The sequence below is a fragment of the Falco rusticolus genome, chromosome 7 (genome assembly GCF_015220075.1).
Source record: "Falco rusticolus isolate bFalRus1 chromosome 7, bFalRus1.pri, whole genome shotgun sequence".
NCBI classification, from domain to species: domain Eukaryota; kingdom Metazoa; phylum Chordata; class Aves; order Falconiformes; family Falconidae; genus Falco; species Falco rusticolus.
The window spans coordinates 26,066,424-26,084,557 of record NC_051193.1 but is presented as its reverse complement, the minus strand read 5'-3'; the positions used below and the strand labels follow the sequence as shown (position 1 = coordinate 26,084,557).

At 43.5% G+C, this 18,134-nt stretch overlaps 1 protein-coding gene across 1 annotated transcript in view; it reads left to right on the top strand.

Annotated features, from left to right (window-relative positions):
* Window positions 1-18,134, top strand: part of MDGA2 (MAM domain containing glycosylphosphatidylinositol anchor 2) — a 253,219-nt gene that overhangs the window by 162,687 nt on the left and 72,398 nt on the right. Inside the window, 1 exon segment of the mRNA XM_037393857.1 lies at window positions 4,075-4,344. Coding sequence (XP_037249754.1) covers window positions 4,075-4,344 — 270 coding nt within the window.

The window sequence follows — 18,134 nt, the reverse complement described above, 5'->3', positions numbered from 1 at the left end:
CAGGCCTTGGGTAAAAGGGTGTCACAGACCTGATTTATCATTTATTGGTCTTGTTTTCTGTGGTACAAATCCTACCCCAAGAGTATTTAAAGGTTACTCCTTCTCTGTAGCTGACACATATAGTTGCTAGAATAGCATTCCTGTTGGGTGGATCAAAGAAAAAGTGGCCGTGAATACAATAGAAACGGAAGCAGAGGCATCAGGTTTTCGTATTTATTCTTGTTGCTGAAGCTGGGAGAGAGAAACTAATTAATTAGTTTAGCCTAGAATGCAAATTGAAGAAACCAAATCAGCAGGTGAAGTCTGTGCTCAAGGCCACACAGTCAAAATAAATTCAGTGGATGGTATGTTTTCTCCTTAACAAATCTTAGAGTAAAGTCCATGATACGATCCTCACCATGAAGAGCAGCTGCCTAGTTTAAAACAAGCAAGCATCCTTGCTGTCATTTCTCTTGATAGCTAGGAAGCCTTTATTTTCTATTTTATAATCCTTGAGACAAGAATGTACTTAGGCTAAAAAAATCATTAAACATTAATATAAAGCCTTTTTTAACTTCAGACTGTTTGCTTTCCAAAGATAATTGTTTAGGAGAATGAACTGTACTCCCTTTGTGGCTTTTCCATGTATTTTTCAAAAACTAATACTAGAATTATGAAAGGTAGGAATAAGTACAGCAAAGTAAATTAAATCAAATTGGTAAAGCCTTAGGGAAGAGCTAATGCAAATGAATTAAAGACATGTAAGTTCCAAAAAACTACAGAGTAAGTTTCCTTCTGAGCATCATTACTCTCAGAACATGCCCAAGACACTAGCACCTTCCCTAGCTGTGAAGGCACTATCTTGTAAAAACAAAAAACAGAAAAATAAAGTGTTAGCTCTGGCTACTATCATATATTGTAGCATTTATCATCCTTTTCCTTTTCCATTAACCTTATTACCTCAAAAAGTGTAACTCTGAAATGAGCAAGCAAAGTTAATTTTCTTTTTCTGTCACTGGGTATCATCTGTTCATGGATAGATGGAAATTCTGTATTTTAAAGACTATTTTGACCTTAAAGGCAGGGAAACTTTCATTTAAAAGCTGTTTATAAGGTTAAAGCATCTTACAAGTAAATAAGCCAGGGGAACAAGAAAGAGGGGATGGAGTACCAATATAAGTTAAAAGTCATTAAAGCAGAACTGCCATGGAGAAGTGAACAGATAAATATTCTTCGCTGAATATGGTGCATCAAATAGAAACAGCAAAACAAAAGGGGATGTTATTACAAATTGTGGACACGTCTTGGGTATTCAAACAGTAAATGAGCTTGTAAGTAACGGGAGAAAATGATGGCCAAATCATCCATTAAAGGCTATTTACACATCACATAGCTTTCAGAAAGTTCCTGTCCCAGAGCTGTCCAGTGCCCTCTGCACTCTCCCTGGCCCCCAGGCACTCAGGACCGGTGGAGGATTCCGGGCCAGGTGGGTCTTCGGTTAGATGCTGTTTGAGCATCCTTATGTTGTATTATTTTATAAGGTAATCTGCGTCCTGCTCAAAGCTGGTGATAATTTCACCTGGATTTAAAAGTGTATTTTGGTGCTGGCTATGAGGGTAAAGGCAGTAGGGTGGAAGAGGTTGGGGATATGGCAGCATCACAGCTGAAATGGAAAGAAAACCAGGAGAGCTTCTCAGGGTGGAGAAATGCCTGGGCAACAGCCAATATTAGTAAATTTGATTAGTAATTTATCTGATATCCACTATATGTCATGATTTAGAGGGTATTTGGAAAGTATGAACAATTGTAAAACAGGGCGGTTAGAGGAAGATATGATAATCTGTGAAAGGTAGGTCAGGCTTCACTAGCTGAACAGCTCTCCCTTCGAAGAAAGCTGAGATCTGACACATTTTCTTTCCCTAGAATAACTTTTATCTTTAAGCCAACAATTCCCTGCAAAGCTGCTGCCTTGGGATGCTATTAGTGAAGCAGAATAAGGTGGAGAAACTGTACAGTGAGGGCAGATGAAGATGCTATTGAGTTGTGTTGAAAGGGCAAACATCAGGTTGGAGAGAGAGAGACTGGTGGAATTTCTTACGGATTTATCTTCTTTTGTATTTTGTATTCTGTACCTGGGTGCAAAGAATAGTTGTACCGTAATGAAATTTTCTGATGACACAAAATTGGGGGGTATTATCAATGGAAAGAAGGCATGTGGTATTGAAGATTTAGGATTTCTGGCCTTTTATTTGCAGTTATTTGTGGCTGTACTGCAGTCCATGGACCAGTTAGGAATCTGGCTTCAAGATTATACAGAGCTATATGGTATTTAATCTACGAAAAAGAAAGGTCAGGCTTGGATCGATGGAGTTTTGAATCAGTAGTTTCCACATCATCTCTTCTTCATCAGTCATTTTTGGGGGAATCTCAGTCAGGAGCAATTGTCCTCAAAGTTAATATCTGCCATTACATCACCCTGTACCACTGAGCCCTGTATCCCACCTCTGATGCTATCCACCACTGCTGCCTCTCTGCTCACCTTGCTGCTGAATCGTGGTTGTCTCCCAGTAATTCCAAACTTGGATCGTGATACAAGGCAAATGGTGATTATTGCAATGAGCTACAAATGCAATAGCTGGACGTCATGAGCTCTAAACATGTTGTCTTAATGTGACAGTCTTCAGCATTTACCTTAATTTCAAGTACTCTGTGTTTAGCTGGATTCTTGTCTAAGCAGGAGGTGGGGACCAGCGGTACATGTGCAAGTACAGCTCCTAATTTAGTGGAGCTGAGGGCATCTGTTCACAGTTTCCATTACGTCGGGAATTCAATATCAGGAGCCTGAAGGTTATTGCTATCTGTGATGGGGAAGCCAACGAATGAAGAACCTGAGGACAAGATGCCATTGGAGAGAGAATGGTGAAAGAGAGCTCCTTCTGAAAGGAGCACAACAATGACTCTGTGAAGTTTGTTCTCTTGTCAGGGCTTTTATATTTTTATGTTTTATGTCTGTGAGACAGCTCTTTTAATATGGATGCGGAGATTTCATGTATCTTAGTGGCACAGGAGGCTTTCAAGGTTTCTTCTTTCTCATGGGCTAAAAAATGAGCTGTTTTGTTTGGGTTTTTTTAAGGGGCAGAATGTCTTACTACTCACTGTTTTGGATACAAGTGCAAACACATGCACGTTTTTCACGTATGCTACTTGATCTAAATAACTCTGCTGACAAGAATTAAGTGCCAGCATTATTCTGTCCAGGTTACCCTTATACTTCTGCAATGATTGAAGTTATCAAACGGCAAACGGGAGAGTGAAGTTAGGTTTTTGCATACACTGTATGTTGGCTATATTTTATTTATTTTGTATTTTGCTGGAATCAAAAGTCTGTCAGTTTGTAGCTGCAAATCTGAATTATTTAAAATGCAGTTTAATTCAAGTTATGGGAAAACGGCCCATTCTGTGCTTACTGTAATGTCAAAACTACCACCTGAGTGGATAGAAAAGATTAATATATGATTATGTGTTTGTTGAAGCCTGAAGGTAGCTGCTGGGATGGGATGTGGAGGGGTATCTGTGCTGCTTCATCAGTCCATCATCTGCCACTGCAAAGTCAGGTCCCCCACTGAACACAGAATCGCTGCCTCGAGTCTGTGCCACAGTCATTGCTGCCTTGTGCACTTCATCTGAACCAAGCCAGGGCTTTCATCTCTTTTGCTCCCCCTTCCTCTTTCAGAAAGTCCCATGTCTTGCAGTCTGTGGCTCCCCTGTGAGGTCTGGGAGGGCTGAACCTCCTGGGCTGCATGGGCACAGGACCTCTCGATGCATCTCGAGTGATAACATCAGCAAAGCAGCACGATGTCGTTAAGTACTCATCAGAAAACATCAATAAGCAGGATGCAATGCTTTGGATGTGTACATTTCTGTTACTAGCTGATTGGTATCTATTGAGATTGTGTACTTATTGTTATTGAGCTCTCCTCTCGTGGATGCCGGGTGATGCTGCGGTGCTCGAGCCTTTCAGCAGTGGCTGGTTAACTCTGTCTTTCATGCTAATTTGCTTACGAATCTCCTGCTCTCCCTCCTTGTCTCCCACAGACCCCCCAGCCGTGGAGCCCACCTTCCTGGAGATTCGTCAAGGTCAAGGCCGGAGCATCACCATGAGCTGCCGGGTCCTGAGGGCATATCCCACCCGGGTCCTCACCTACGAGTGGCGCCTGGGCAGCAAGCTCCTGCGTACTGGCCAGTTCGACATGCAGGACTCCACCGAGTACACCGTCAGCAGCCTCTCCCGCGACAGCTACGGCATCTACAACTGCAACATCATCAACGAGGCGGGTGCTGGCCGGTGCAGCTTCCTCGTGACAGGTAGGCTCGGCCAAGTTTTGGTGCGCTGAGATGGTGGACAGCGAGCTTCAGGCTTGTGTGTCGTTGGGTAATGTTACTCCTGCTTCAGCTAGGGAATTACTAAAGAGATGCATCCTTCAAAGTAGAGTCATGGCTGAAGGCATCTGGTTTGGATTCTGGAGAGGTTGGTAACAAAATAGGAGACTTAGCTTGTTTCACTGGTTAAAGATAAAGGATAAAGATTTTTATGTGCAAAATGTAAATATCCCTGCTCTGCAGGCATCTGTTGGTCTGCTTTTGAGAGAGGCCTGGGAGAGTCATCAGGCAGCAGATGTCTTTAGTTGAAATTTGAAATAAGGCCTGAATTTTCCTTTTCTTTCGGTACATTCAGCAAGCTTGGAGACTGGAGTGGGCAGACCACAGTCTCAAGCAGATTTGAGCTGCCCGAGTACAGAGGGGTGGTGAGCTTTGTTCCTTTTCTTAAAAAGCAAAGGACGGTGTGAAGTTAGAACACGAGATCACAGACTCAGGGAGGGTGTGCACCCCCTGCCATGTTCTGCCTGTGCTGTATAATTAATGCTCTGGATTTTGTGAAACTTTATATGTATTTTACCTTTAGTGTCTGGGATCTGAATGTTAAACTGAGTGTTTAGACAGGCAAGTCTTGATTCTTCTTTAGTTACCATGACTGGAAGACTCAGCTGCCTGATCCTGCAACACTCCGTGCCTGCAGCATGTGTGGTGCCCAAGCTGAGGTCCTCTGGTCCCTGGAATCCCATCAGCTGTAGGTCCCCATCTGCCTAGTCTGGTTGTCCAGGCACTAATTTAAATCACCGGAGGTAAAAAAGCATCTCTATTAAAAGAACCCTCTCCTCCCAAGGTCTGCGGTGGGTCAGGAGCCCCCTGTTCCTCTGCACCAGCTGTGAGGGGTGTCCAACCACCTGCTTTGTGTGGGCTGTCTCCAGCAGTCTGCATGAGCAGCCCCAGCCCCCCTAGGGATGTCAGAGCAGTAGCCCCATTTCATCTCAAAATCCCTCCTGTCAGCTGCTTGAAAAGGAGTGATGGGAAAAGAAACCAACAAGAAATTCAGAATATCTGGAGGAGAACTGTCTTAGAAGGAACCATCCCCCATTGTAGTTGAGATTTTATTCTCGTTAACCGACTTGCTCCGTCTACAACCAGATCTAAAAGAGGTTTTGCTTTTGGGGTTGCTGGAAGCTCCCTGAACCCTGGCAGCGTTTAGGAAAATGGGCGTTATTATCAGCTTCACTGCTACCAGCATAAGGGGCATGGATTTAATGGAAGAGCTGCAGAGCACCGCTTAGGGACCCTGTTCTGCACAAGTCCTGGGGACCAGGGTAGACCCTCTGTACACACCTGTTCTGGAAATAAAGGAAATAATTTGACTCAAACATCCAGTGTTTGCCAGTAAAATTTGGGTTTATAGGAAAAAAACGTGGGCCTGCTTTCATGTGGATACTTTTTTTTTTTTTTTTCCCTTTTGAACCAAGTTGAACGGCATCTTGCTGGCAGGCATTTCATCGGGCCAGCGGCGCATGGCACAAAGGTGGTGGGAACACAGCGAGCACTCCAGTGACCGATGGCTCTGCTTCTTTCACAATGTAATCAAGCCTTTGGCTGAATTATCATTCAGAGCCTGCATGGAGGTATTTTCGCAACCACCAACTTCTCCAAATCATTGGAGTTTATTCCAAAAGGTGGCTCCAAAGGAAAGCAATGAAACAGTCTTTTTCCTCAAATGAGTAAATGCAGTTCAATTTGCTGTTCATCATGCTTTGGACCCGAGACTGTGGAAACCTATTCTAAGGCAATTATTTTGCCAAGACTGAGGCAATCTGAGTGGCTTTCTGTGATTTATTACCATGCCAAAGCAAGCCACATAACTGAAAATTAGTACTAAAATGGTTTTATTATATACTCTGCCTTGCGTCCCTCCGTGTGCCTTGCTCATTTTCAGTTTATACCATTATGCGAATTTATGCGGTATGGTTGGGTTGAGGATGCTGAAAGTAACATTTGGACTTTCACGCTTTCCTCAGTCCTTTAAGGTTAAAACTGACGTATTCAGTAAATATATTCTTTGACACGTGGAGTGGAAACTGCTCTCAGGAAAGTGCAGCAGCTGTATTCTTGTCCCAAGTCTCATCAGGACAGATGAAGTTAAAGCACTGGGGAACTTGAAATGTGTAGAAGAAAAATGACAAAGTGGTTAAAAAAGAGGCTTACATTTCACCGGGAATGTGAATATTGAAAAGAAATGGGTTACTTCTTAGACACACGCACAGAGAAAAAAGCCAAATAAATAACCCGGTGGCAGGAATCTGGCGATAGCGGAGAGCTTTTCTTTTGGTTGGAATAATGGGAGTTGTTGTAGCCCATTTTTTAGTCAGTTTTATTTCCAGATTTTCATGTGGTAGTGGTGTGCTGCAATGCTCACATTGCAGGGGCTGTGGAGAAGCATTGGTATGCTAAGAGAAAGGTTTTCAGTACAGTATTAAAAGCAGCCTGGATGAAAAGATTTCTACTGGCCCTAGAGTTTGCAAAACCTGTTTTTACTGCATTTGTATTTTGAGCCAGATTTGAGAAGATGAAAGGAAAATAAATCATATGTGGAAAAGGGGGTTAATTTATATCAGGTGGGCCAATCTGAGGCAGATTTAACCTGCTACTGTCTTAACAATAAATAAGAACACACAAGCAAAATTGTATTTGTGGGAAAGCAAAGCTGAATTTATGCTACTCACAGCTTCACTATCTGTATGTTTTATTCAGTGGCTGATAGCACGTATCATAGCCAAAGAGCAACACGGCAGTGTGTTGTTAAAACCCTGCCAAGGCTGGAAGCAAAGAGAGGAAAAAAATAAAAATGTAGAGGATGTCATGAATGGCAGTCACTCTTGAAGCCTCCATGCAGGTGGAGGAAGGATCTGAGGGCTGGAGAAAGAGGCTGGGTAAGCACGGGGAGGGTCCCGCTCCCCAGGGAGGCTGCTGGTGGGGGGTGGTCCTTGAGGGGCAGACCTGAGCCCTCCCTGGGTCACATCCTGGCTCCTGCCAGCCCAGACTGCCTTGGGGACACCCTTTTCACAGTACTTGAGCTTCCTCAAACTCAAGCTTGTTTTCCTTGTGTTTCCCAAGTTTCCAACATGCATGGGATTGGTGAAGCAAGCCCTCGCGTTGCTGTCGGGAGGGCTGGTGCTACAGTGGGGTTTGTTTAGCAATACTCGGCACACCTGGGGAGCTGCTCGGGATTAAGATTACCCGTAATTGAGATTACCTGGCAAGTCTTGGCATTACACTTCTGTCTTCGGGTCTGGGAATTTTGGCAATCTTTAACCACTTGCGCTGAAATTTGCTATGCTGGTTGCTGCCGCAGGCTGTTCACAAAAGCTGCTGTCCAAAGATATTTTTTTATGTAAGGGAAACAATATTTTTTTTCATCCAGGTTAGGTTCTTGCAGCTGTTTAATCAGCATGTTTACAGGGGCCAGATACACATCCTTGCATGGTTCCTTAAGTTGCATTGTGAAATCTATCACATTCTTGGGTGCTGGCTTGACGACGCTACTTATAATTTGTGAGATCCTATTTAAATTAGTAATCATAACACTGGGTAGTACCTAACAAAGCTACTAATGGCATTAATTTGACATAGTTATTTTTACCAACTAACTTCTGATCCCAGCATTGAGTGAAGAACGTTTTGAAAATTGATTCTGGTTTTTTTCTGTTCTGTGGATTTATTTTTTTTTGCCACAAAATATTGCATTAATTAATGAGCCAATCTTTAATTATTTACTTACCCAGTCTTGTGTCACACTTTCCGTGCTTCTAGCCAAGAGCAACATCAAGCCAATCAGCTCATAATTATGTAGGTTATAATTGTTAACTACCAGCATGATCACAGCTTTCCCTTTCGTTGGAGCTTCACTGGTGTTGCTGAATTAAAGACAGAGCAGAGCAAACCTGGGGGCATGTGCATACCCACCCGTGTCCGCAGTCTAGCTGGGAGTGTCTGCTCAGTCTGCCTGAGGTTCTCCCACCCTCTGCCTTCCTTTCCCCCATGCTTTAGGAAATTGGAATCTGAGGAGCTGGGCACTGAATCATCCCTTCCGTATGATCCCAGCATCCATACCCAGTAGGAGCTGTGTGATTCCTCACGCAGCCTTGTGGGAGCATCCTTGCTGGAAACGTGTTCAGAAATTCCTGGCTCGGTGTTTCTTCTTTGCCCTTGGCACCATACGTGGTAGCACTGTGGTCTGTGTAACAGCGAGCTGAAATCACATGGGATTTGCCATCCAGCCTTTTGTGAAAGCCGGGATGCTTTTGCCACAGGGCATCGTCTTAAAATAAATTGCAGACACTTGAAATTGCGCGGTGTCGGGTTCTTCTCCATGGCCCTGTTAGCTGAGTTAAACAGTCTCCTGCCATTTAAAGTTTTATAGCTTCATTGATCTTTTTTTTATTAGGGGAAGGACTTTTGCACTGAACTGAGGACAGAAGTGTATGTTGTTTGTAGCTTTCCATTGTGTTTTTTTTCCTCTACAATCTCTATGTGATTCACATAAAACAACAACCAAAAATCCTATTTTAGAAATCTTATGTGAAAGCAGATTCATTGTACTCTTTTTTTTCCCCTGCACAATCCCAAAGTGTCAGGATTTTGCCAGTGAACTGTTTTCACTCTACCATTTTTTTTTTTTTAATCAGTGTGAAGGCAGCATCCCAAGCAAGTAACACAGTGCAATTGTCACAAGCTGAACTGGATGTGCGTTGGCTGGAAGTGAATTTCAGTGAATGTTTTCATTAACCTAGTATGCTTTAAAGCTGTAAGAGACCATCTTATCTTCCCGGTAGCACCAGCTGGTCACACACACTTGGTTTAGGGGAGCTGTCTAGGCAACTCATTTAATCGTAACTTAGTGGCAAGCCCAGGTCCTTAGCAGAAACACCAAAAAGTAGGATTTTGACCCATTTGATGTGTGTGCCAATTCATTTTGTGCTCATTTCTAAACAAAACTTTTAACCCAGAGTGGAAGCAAGTGTGGCCTGACTATTCCTCCTAACACTGCCACGTCCTCCAGTTAGCCCTGTGACGCTGCTCTCCTCCCCCCACCGAGAGGACAGATTCTGCAAAGTGAACTGTGAGCCTCAAACATGTGCAAGTAGCGGGTAATAATATGATTTTATGCTCTAATTGTTTGTCTGGAGAACCTCCCGGTAATCATGCTGTTATTTTACCCAGGGTATGAACCTTGCTAGCCGATAGCCTCTGGCTGGTGGTCAAAACCTTTCCTACGCCTGTTCGAGGCTGGGGGCTGTGCTCCTGAAGTCCAGGCTCTGCTGGCAGCTACTGCAGGCGAGCTCCATGCCTCTTTTCTCAAGAGAATTTGGAGGAAATTATGTCGACCTGTCCATGTGAAAAGGTTTAGTGTTGCCAAATGGGCTTCGTAGCTTCCTGAGCTGGGAGGTGACAGGATTCCTGCTCTGTTCCCTGCATCCTCCAGGATGGATGCACCTGCCCATGCTGAAAATACCCAGCCACTGAAACCATCAGCCTCTGCCTGGTTCTGACTTAAAGGAAGGCATCTACTCAAGTCTAAACAGATTCAAGAACCAGATTACAATAATTTCATATATTGAGTCCTGTCTCTCACCCTGGCTTATTAATAGGAACATTTCCAGTTAATATTTTTCAGACTTAAAGCTGTGTTTTTCTCTCTCCTGCTAATATCCTCAATAAATATACCAGGACACTGACTGCATAGCTGGCTGTCCTGGGTTGATTAACACAAGGTGCCAATGAAAAATGAGATCTGGAAAAATATTTTCCAGTTTTTCTCTTCTACACTGTAAAGTGCTTCTAGATTAGCACTATATAGTGCTAATATTAGCATTTCTATATTAGCATTAAAAACCTGTTTGGTTGGGACAAAATGTGTGTGGTTCAGCTGGGAGTGCCCCTTTAATCTGAAAAATCAGAGGGGAATGGTAAATGGGAGTCACAGGTGTGTTACTGGGACAAGCCTGGGACAGTTCTTGGTCTTTTAGTAAGCTTATATGGAAAAGGCAAGTGCTGTGCTGGAAATACAGACATTTCCTTTTCTCAGAATAAATCAAATATTCTTCTCGGTAGACACACTTCTGTTTCTCTTATACACATTTCCCTCAGTGGGAATTAAGGAATTATATTTGCTTTGTTCTTTTAAATATTTATCTTTTTATTTTAATATGTGACATTTTTCCTCCAAACCGTTTACTGTCGATATTTTTGGCAGGGTAAAACCCTGGTTCAACTGAAGTCTAAAGAAAACTGATCCACTTTGGTGAATTCAAAATTTGTCATGTAAAGCCAGCACCAGAGGGCTTGAGGGTTTGTGGTTTGGGTTTTTTTAAATCAAAATGTTCCCTGTTTATGCTCTCTGCTCCTCTAATACTGTGATATCTCCCCAGTGCCTTCTTGCATCCCTTCTCTGTGTCCTCTCTGTTCGGGCAAGTCCACACACAGGTGTGCAGGAGCCCTGCAGCAACGTGCTAGTGCCCGTTAGCCAGCTGCCATTAATTTTTAATGTAAAGATCCTCTCTTCAGTGTTATTATTCATGTTTGTGTATTTTGGCTTTTTTTTTTTCCCTACTGAGTTTGGTTTGTCATTTTATCATCTTAATGCAGAGCAGGGCTTGTCTTTGCAGCTGGCTGCCCCAGGGGCTGCTGCTGCAGGGCAGCACAGAGCGGGTCTTCGCCAGCGTTCTGCTGCGTTACGAGAAAATTCAATTTAGCCATTTTCCCCCTCAGAGTATTAGTTAGGCACTTGATCTCATTTCCCTCCAGCTGGAGTCAAATTTAGTGCTCAAACAAAGGGAGAGGCAGGAGGGTGAAGAGGGGAGGGTGACTGGAGGGAGGTCGCCCTCTTCTCTCCCCGCTCTCACCCGTCTCGTCCTCTCACTTCTCCACTCTATTCTCCCCACGTGGCCCACGCTGGTTTCAGAGCATGGAAAACAAAGTCACATGAGGTCAAAGAAGGTCGGCACAAATATACCAACAACATACACACAAATCTCTTTTAAAATAGCTGACTTGCACTGTCAGGTACTTGGATGCTCCTGTCCTTCTGTATTCTTCCATTGCAGTTCTCTGCTCCATCTGCTCCCTGGCCCCAAATCCTCTATTTTACTTTCTTTGAGTGTTAGAAAAATTATCGATTTTTCTAATTCATTATCCTGTCGTAAAGATTTCTTTAAATAAAACAATTTAGTATTACTCTTTAGCATCCAAATAGTCTTGGAGCGTGTACGCAATTGTCTGAGGACATCTCTGAAATCAAAGTGCTGCTTGGACTCTGCCTGTGTTTGTACAGGTCATTTGTGACTGGCTGCTGGCTCTGGACCATGGAGCACTAACCTACTTACTGCTTTTAGATACTTCATCTGCCTCGAGATTAGCCATGACATTTTCCCGAACCGCTGAGATACTCGTGGTAGTTTGGCCCTGGGTCGTTCAGTGGTGCGTTCCCGTCTGTCAGCAGGCACTCAGATACTTTGCTTTAATGGCCAATTTTCTGACGGTTATCCTCTTGAAATCTGCTGGAGTGCAAGGCTGAGACTGAGGTCCAATTCCCTTTGCTCTTTATCTTCTTCTCTTGGGTAGTGTTATTGAGAGCCTCGGATTGAATTTTCATCTCCTTACTGCTGATTTACAGCCTGTACCAAGATGCTATCGCAGTGATGTCTGTTTTGGAAAATTGCTTTAAAACCATGCAAAAGTGGAGAAGAGTACATTTTCCCCGCCCCCCTCCCCCCCCCCCCCCCTTTTTTTTTTTTTTTTTTTTAAGAATTCAATGCTGGCAAGACTAGCTGTCTTATTTTCATGGTTGTCAGCAAGTGCAGAGCCTGTTGACTTCAGTGGGATGTGTAAGTTGCCAGCAGCACGGAGATGTGAACCCATCCAGCGATGCCAGAGCGTACAGCCCAGCTCTCCTTCCTGAACAGGACACCCTGGAAGAACCTGGTGCATCACCAGGTTGGAGATACCCATGCACTATTTTGTGCCTTGGGCTGAGCTGTGGGGATTCATGGAAGGGATTATGTTGCTGCCCGTGTCTTGTGTTCAGGTGAGGATCCCACTGAAACGATCATGTTTGATTATCAGCTTGGATTTGGATGCATCTGTTCCCCAGAAAGTAAGAACATTTTAAATAATACCGTAGTGACAGACGGATGATTCCTTCCATGTGCTTTACTGAAGAGGAGAGTCCTGGCCATGGTCAAACCATGCCTGCAAGTTGGTGGTCTATCTGAGCTGTCTCTGGTACAGCCAGGACAGGTAATGGCAGCAGTGATGAAGGCACGGTCTCTCCACCCAGGCTCAACCCAAGCACTTGTACCGTGCTCTGTTCAATTTGATTGCTATTTAAATGGTTAAATTCCAGGTGCAAATACAAATATTTGGGTACTGGCAGGTGCCTTTGCCCATGTGTGCTTGTTCTTGAGAAAGTCAGGTCCCAGCACGCGGCAGAAATTTGGTGTCTCTCACTGCAATGTCACCAACCCCATGACCTCCTCACTGTGTGGTGTGGGAAAATGATGTCTGATGTCTCTGAGCTCCTGAAAACGGGGCAAGTTTAGAGATAGGTTAGATAAAAGGTTCAGGGCTAGGTGCGGTGTTATTTAGCAGCCCCAGACTGGTGTACTGGCATTTCCAGGTCCCAAGGTGTAGCAGCTAGATTTTCAGGCATGACAATGTCCCAGATTTTCTTCCCTATTTTCTTACAGTGTCACATTTGTATTTTGAAAACAGTTAAGTGCCAACGTTGCTTTGTTTTAATGTTTGAATGCATGACAGTGAGGAGAGCTTTTCTGAAAGCTCACCCAGAAAACACAATTTAACCATCAAATATGATTTCAAACAAACAAACAAACAACCCCCCCAAATAAGTAAAAAAACTCTATGCCAGTTTTCTGGAGAAAATGCTGTTGGTATAAGTAGAGAATTTTGCCTTCTTCTTCTTCTTTGAGGGATAAATGTAAATGAGTGTGTTGTCAAGAACCTACTTCATGGCTGATATGTTAAACACATTAATTAGGTCAATAACTTCAAGTAGTCTTCAAATGCCAAATAAAAAGGAAGAATATCAGGCAGAGCATGGTCCCTTCTCCATGACACAGACCAAGGCAAAGTCCTTTTCTCCGCCTCGCTGGGCTGCTTTGCTGAAGGACCAAAAATTATGTTTAAATGGTATAGGCTATACAGAGGGTGGGAGGCTTTTGTAGGTGAACAACAGGAATATTTTTTCCGTGATATTTATTTTCCAGAGCTTGCACAGATTTCTGGAGGAAAAGGCTTTCAGATTTTAGATTCAAAAAGAACTGCCACCTTTGGTCATGATGCAGTTTATGTCTTGACCAAAATCTGCTGTTGTTTACTCCGGTTTATTGTTCTGTGTGGGGTAGTATCTGCTTTGTGTTAAGCATTTCACACTTGAACAAGAAGGAATATTTACTGCACTGAAAAAACTTAAAACTTTAATAAAGAGAAACTTTTCTTATATATATATATGTATTTTTTAATAAAGCAAAGAAATCTTTATAAGGCACACAACAGAAAGCTTTTTAACCAAATTAGGAAGAAATTGAGGCCTTCAAAGATTAAGTCAAAGAGGTTAAACCTGGTAAAATGTAGTATGTTTTTTTTTAAAAATTGAGTTCAAAGAAAATGTAATCAAACATCAAAACAGCTTAGTGCAGTAAAAGTTTTTTTCCTCAACTGCAGAATTCATATTTGTGCTAATCTAAATAATTTATATGAATCCAGAAATGAAGTCCCATTAAATCTTTTCAAACAAGGTTATTTTTTCCCTCAATCAAATCTGTGGCTAGTAAGAATACAGGTGTACTCTGGGAGGAGCCCTCTGGATGCAGGAATGTTTCCTTATGGAGCAGAGGGTTTGGTGAACGGCATAGTTATTTGTTAAATCCGCCTGAAATGCAGAAATATTGAGGATAAAAAAAGCCTAAATAAACCAATGAACTAGATCCAGGACAATTCAAAAGGTTCATGCCTTCATTTTAGGAAGGATGTGGCCATGGAGTGCATCCCCCGTGGGAAGCACAACAGTGACAGAGGGAGGCCCTAACATCTCTGTCGTACTAGAAGTACCATATACAAAGGAGAAACAAAAACAGCAGGAGAGCATGAAAGTTCCTCTGTCCTCATCCTACCTTCTCCCCAAACAAACGCAACACACATCATGACATGAGAATTCACTCATTGCAGAGCTCAGATAAAGAGAGAAGGGGTTCGGCTGGGAAAGAGGAAGCAGCAGCATCTTTCCCCATCATCAACACTTCCCTCACTTCCAGGTTGAGTGTTTGGGACCTTGTCCTTTGGATCTTGTCTTCAACGCTGAATTGTTTCAGGAATCAGTTTTTAAGAGAAAAAGCAGAGGGAAACATCAATTTTTGCTTTATTTCAGTCAAAATTTGATTTGCATTTTCAGTTAAAATGCAAATCAGCAGTAAGTTATTCACTTAATCCTGATAATACGTGGAATCATAGAGTGGTTTGGATTGAAAGGATTTAAAGACCATCCAGTCCTACCTCCCTTGCCCTGGGCAGGGCCCCCTCCCCCCAGCCCAGGCTGCCCCCAGCCCCATCCAGCCTGGCCTTGGGCACTGCCAGGGATGGGGCACCCACAGCTGCTCTGGGCAGCCTGGGCCAGCGCCTCACCACCCTCACAGGGAACAATTTCTTCCCAATATCTCATCTACATCTCCCCTCTTTCAGTTTAAAGCTGTTCCCCCTTGTCCTATCGCTCCATGCCCCTGTAAGAAGCCCCCCCCAGCTTCCCTGTCGGCCCCTTTGGGCACTGGCAGGTGCTGTCAGGTCCCCCCGCAGCCTTCTCTTCTCCAGGCTGAACAGCCCCAGCTCTCCCAGCCTGTCTCCACAGCAGAGGGGCTCCAGCCCCCTGAGCATCTTTGATTTCTCCTCTGGGAGAGCCATTAATGTTATGCACAAACTACTTAAGTAGTTAACATTAACTACTTAACATTAACTTTGGTGCTCAAATTAACTTTGTGCACCTCTTTTCAATATGCCAGTTTCTTTATTGCATCTTTTATTACAGTTCAACTCCACTGTTGGCTTCTGTTTGCTGGTATCAAGGTAGGTAGATTAGTGTGCCGACTGCCCAGACCCCTCAGAGGTGCGTTGTCCCCAGAACTAGCAGCACTATGTCAGCTGGCCATGTCTGCCTGTTCCTGGCCCTGCTGGGTGTGCTCTGGTAGGCTTCCCAAAGTGGATTGCATCAGTCTTCCACCGTGGTTTTCATCTCAGGGCTGTGATAGTTTTCTCCATGCAGGAAAACTCCTAGCTCTTTTTGAGGAGCATCATTGACTCTCAGGTCAAGCATCACTGACTCTCAGGCATCAAGGGGAGCCCGACGCACCAGCAGTACCTGGCACACCACTCGAGGGTTGTGCTGGGATGGTTCCCTGCTGCCTCTCCAACAGCTTTTACCTCCCTGCAACTTTATAGGCCAAAAAAGACCCCCAGCCCTCCCACAAGGAGGTTCCTGAGAAGCAGCCTGGGACTGATCTTATTATCCCTGTCCCTCCAACAAGGCAGGCAGTGGTGGTGGTACAACAAGTCCCCTCCTGGGTGCATGAACAGCTGTTAGTAGCATCCTCTGGTGTTTTAAAATCTCCCTCTCCTCTCCATACATTTAAAAAAAAATAATAAAACAAATCACACACAAAAAAAGAAACCAAAACCTCAAATGAACAGACTGATGGCAGTAGGATGTTAAATAAGTGCATGGGGCTCAGCTGTACCCTGACTCAGTCATAATTTAGCAGAACAGCAAACCAAGATGCCAGATCTTGTTGTTCCCAAAGCCCTGCACAATGTTGGGGGCATTTGCTTCTCTTGCCCATCCCCCCATTTTTCTGTTTCATCTCAAATTGGAGGTCATGGTATGCAGATTTCTAGAGGCAGCTTTCAGTGCTGCTGGGATTTTTTTGATACCAAAAAGTAGTGTGAAGATACTGGATGTATGCTGAAGACTTTTTGCTTTTTTTACTCCAGCATAACAAAATCATGTAAGACAATTCCAAGCCTCTGGCAGATACAGTAAATCAATGTAAGAAATTATCTCAATAGTGAGGAACCTTTTTGGCACTAAGATATTACTGACAAAACTCCTTCAGACCTTAGCATGTCCCAGTATAGACAAGTCATAAGGCATAAACCATGGACTATTAATAAGACTATTTTCTGACCAAAGAAAAGGTTTATGTCTTTTCCTAAACTGTCTTTAGTGTATTTTTTTGCAGTTAGAAATTGAGACTTAGTTAAAAAAATGCATTTATGTATGACTATGCAGCAGGATTGGCTAGAGGAGCAGTGCTGTTTTTCAAGGCACCTACTGCCAAAAGTGAGTGAACCACTTCAGAGTCTGGGCAACTCAAACACAATTTTATGTACTTGAAGCAGGAACGGTACAGAATGAAACAGAAATGTGGCAAGAATGAGAGGTAATAGGGGAAAAATGTGTAAAGGGGAGTAAGCTGGAGATTCATAACCTAAAATCCTGTTTGAAACCACACCTCACCCTTGGAGAGCATACTGTATTTTTCTTAAATAGTGCAGCCAAACGCTTGAGCATTGCTACAAGTCTGATGTTTTGATGGAATAACAGTCAGTTTAAATTAATTAAACTCCTCTGAAACCTTTTCTCCACACTGTATCATTGGCTTCTTCGCTATACAAAGACTAAGACCACTTTCGCAGTTGCGTGTTTTATTGAGTTATGAGCTCTGATCTCAGGGATACACTCCTGCCCAGAATCCAGAGCACAAAACAACTCTACCCCTTCTCTAGTTGCTTGTGTTTGATGAGGAAAATTATCCAACAAGCTCTGGCATTTAGAAGAGCAACTAAAGACTGAAGACACTTTTTTGTGACATGACTCCTGTCTTGTAGACTGTGTTTTTGAGTAGTTGGTGGATATGGTTACCTTGCTGGGAGACAGACTTTGAGCATAGCTTATCCTCAGAAGAATCAAGAGCACAGATGGAAGCCAGCAATTTGGATTTAAATTATCTGTGCATACAAAAATCTTTAAGTAGCATACTTTCTTTTTTTTTTTTTTCCCCTGGTTCTTAAGTTGCCTAGCCATTTTGAGAAATCATCAGCTTGTGATACATTACAGCAGGTTATCCTCAACTCTGAGCATGAACTACCTTTTTTTGGAGTCCTGTTCCCTGGGTGCAGGATTTCTGATGCCCAGCCCCCGCTTTCACTTGCCCACAGGCAAAAGCAGGGGTTTAGCTGAAGAAGAAACTAGTATATGAGAATCTAGGCTTCTTGAGGGCAAACTGGCATCTAGCCATGGACCAAAGCCTGCCACACACAGAGGTCTACTTGAAGCCTATTCAGGGACACAGAAGCAACGTGTTCTTATTCCAGTAAGGTTCATTCTCCTAAATGGGATGCAGTACTCGCAGAAAGGGTTTGAAAGGATGGAGATCTTCACCTGTGACTGTGACTAGATAGGGACCAACCCGTCCTTGTGCTTCCCTCCTTACTGTCTTGAGGACCAGGCTGCAACATGCCCATGTGCTACATCCTTCTGCATCAGCGAGGATGCATCTCCAGGTGCTGTCTGTCTGCTAAAGCTGGTATTCAATGCTGTCTAGCTCATGTGTGCCGTATCTACAGATCTGGCTGCTGCGAGGGAGGACTCTTTTGCCTGCCCTCTAAGTTTCTTTGATGGTCCCTTTGACCTCACTTCCCTATGA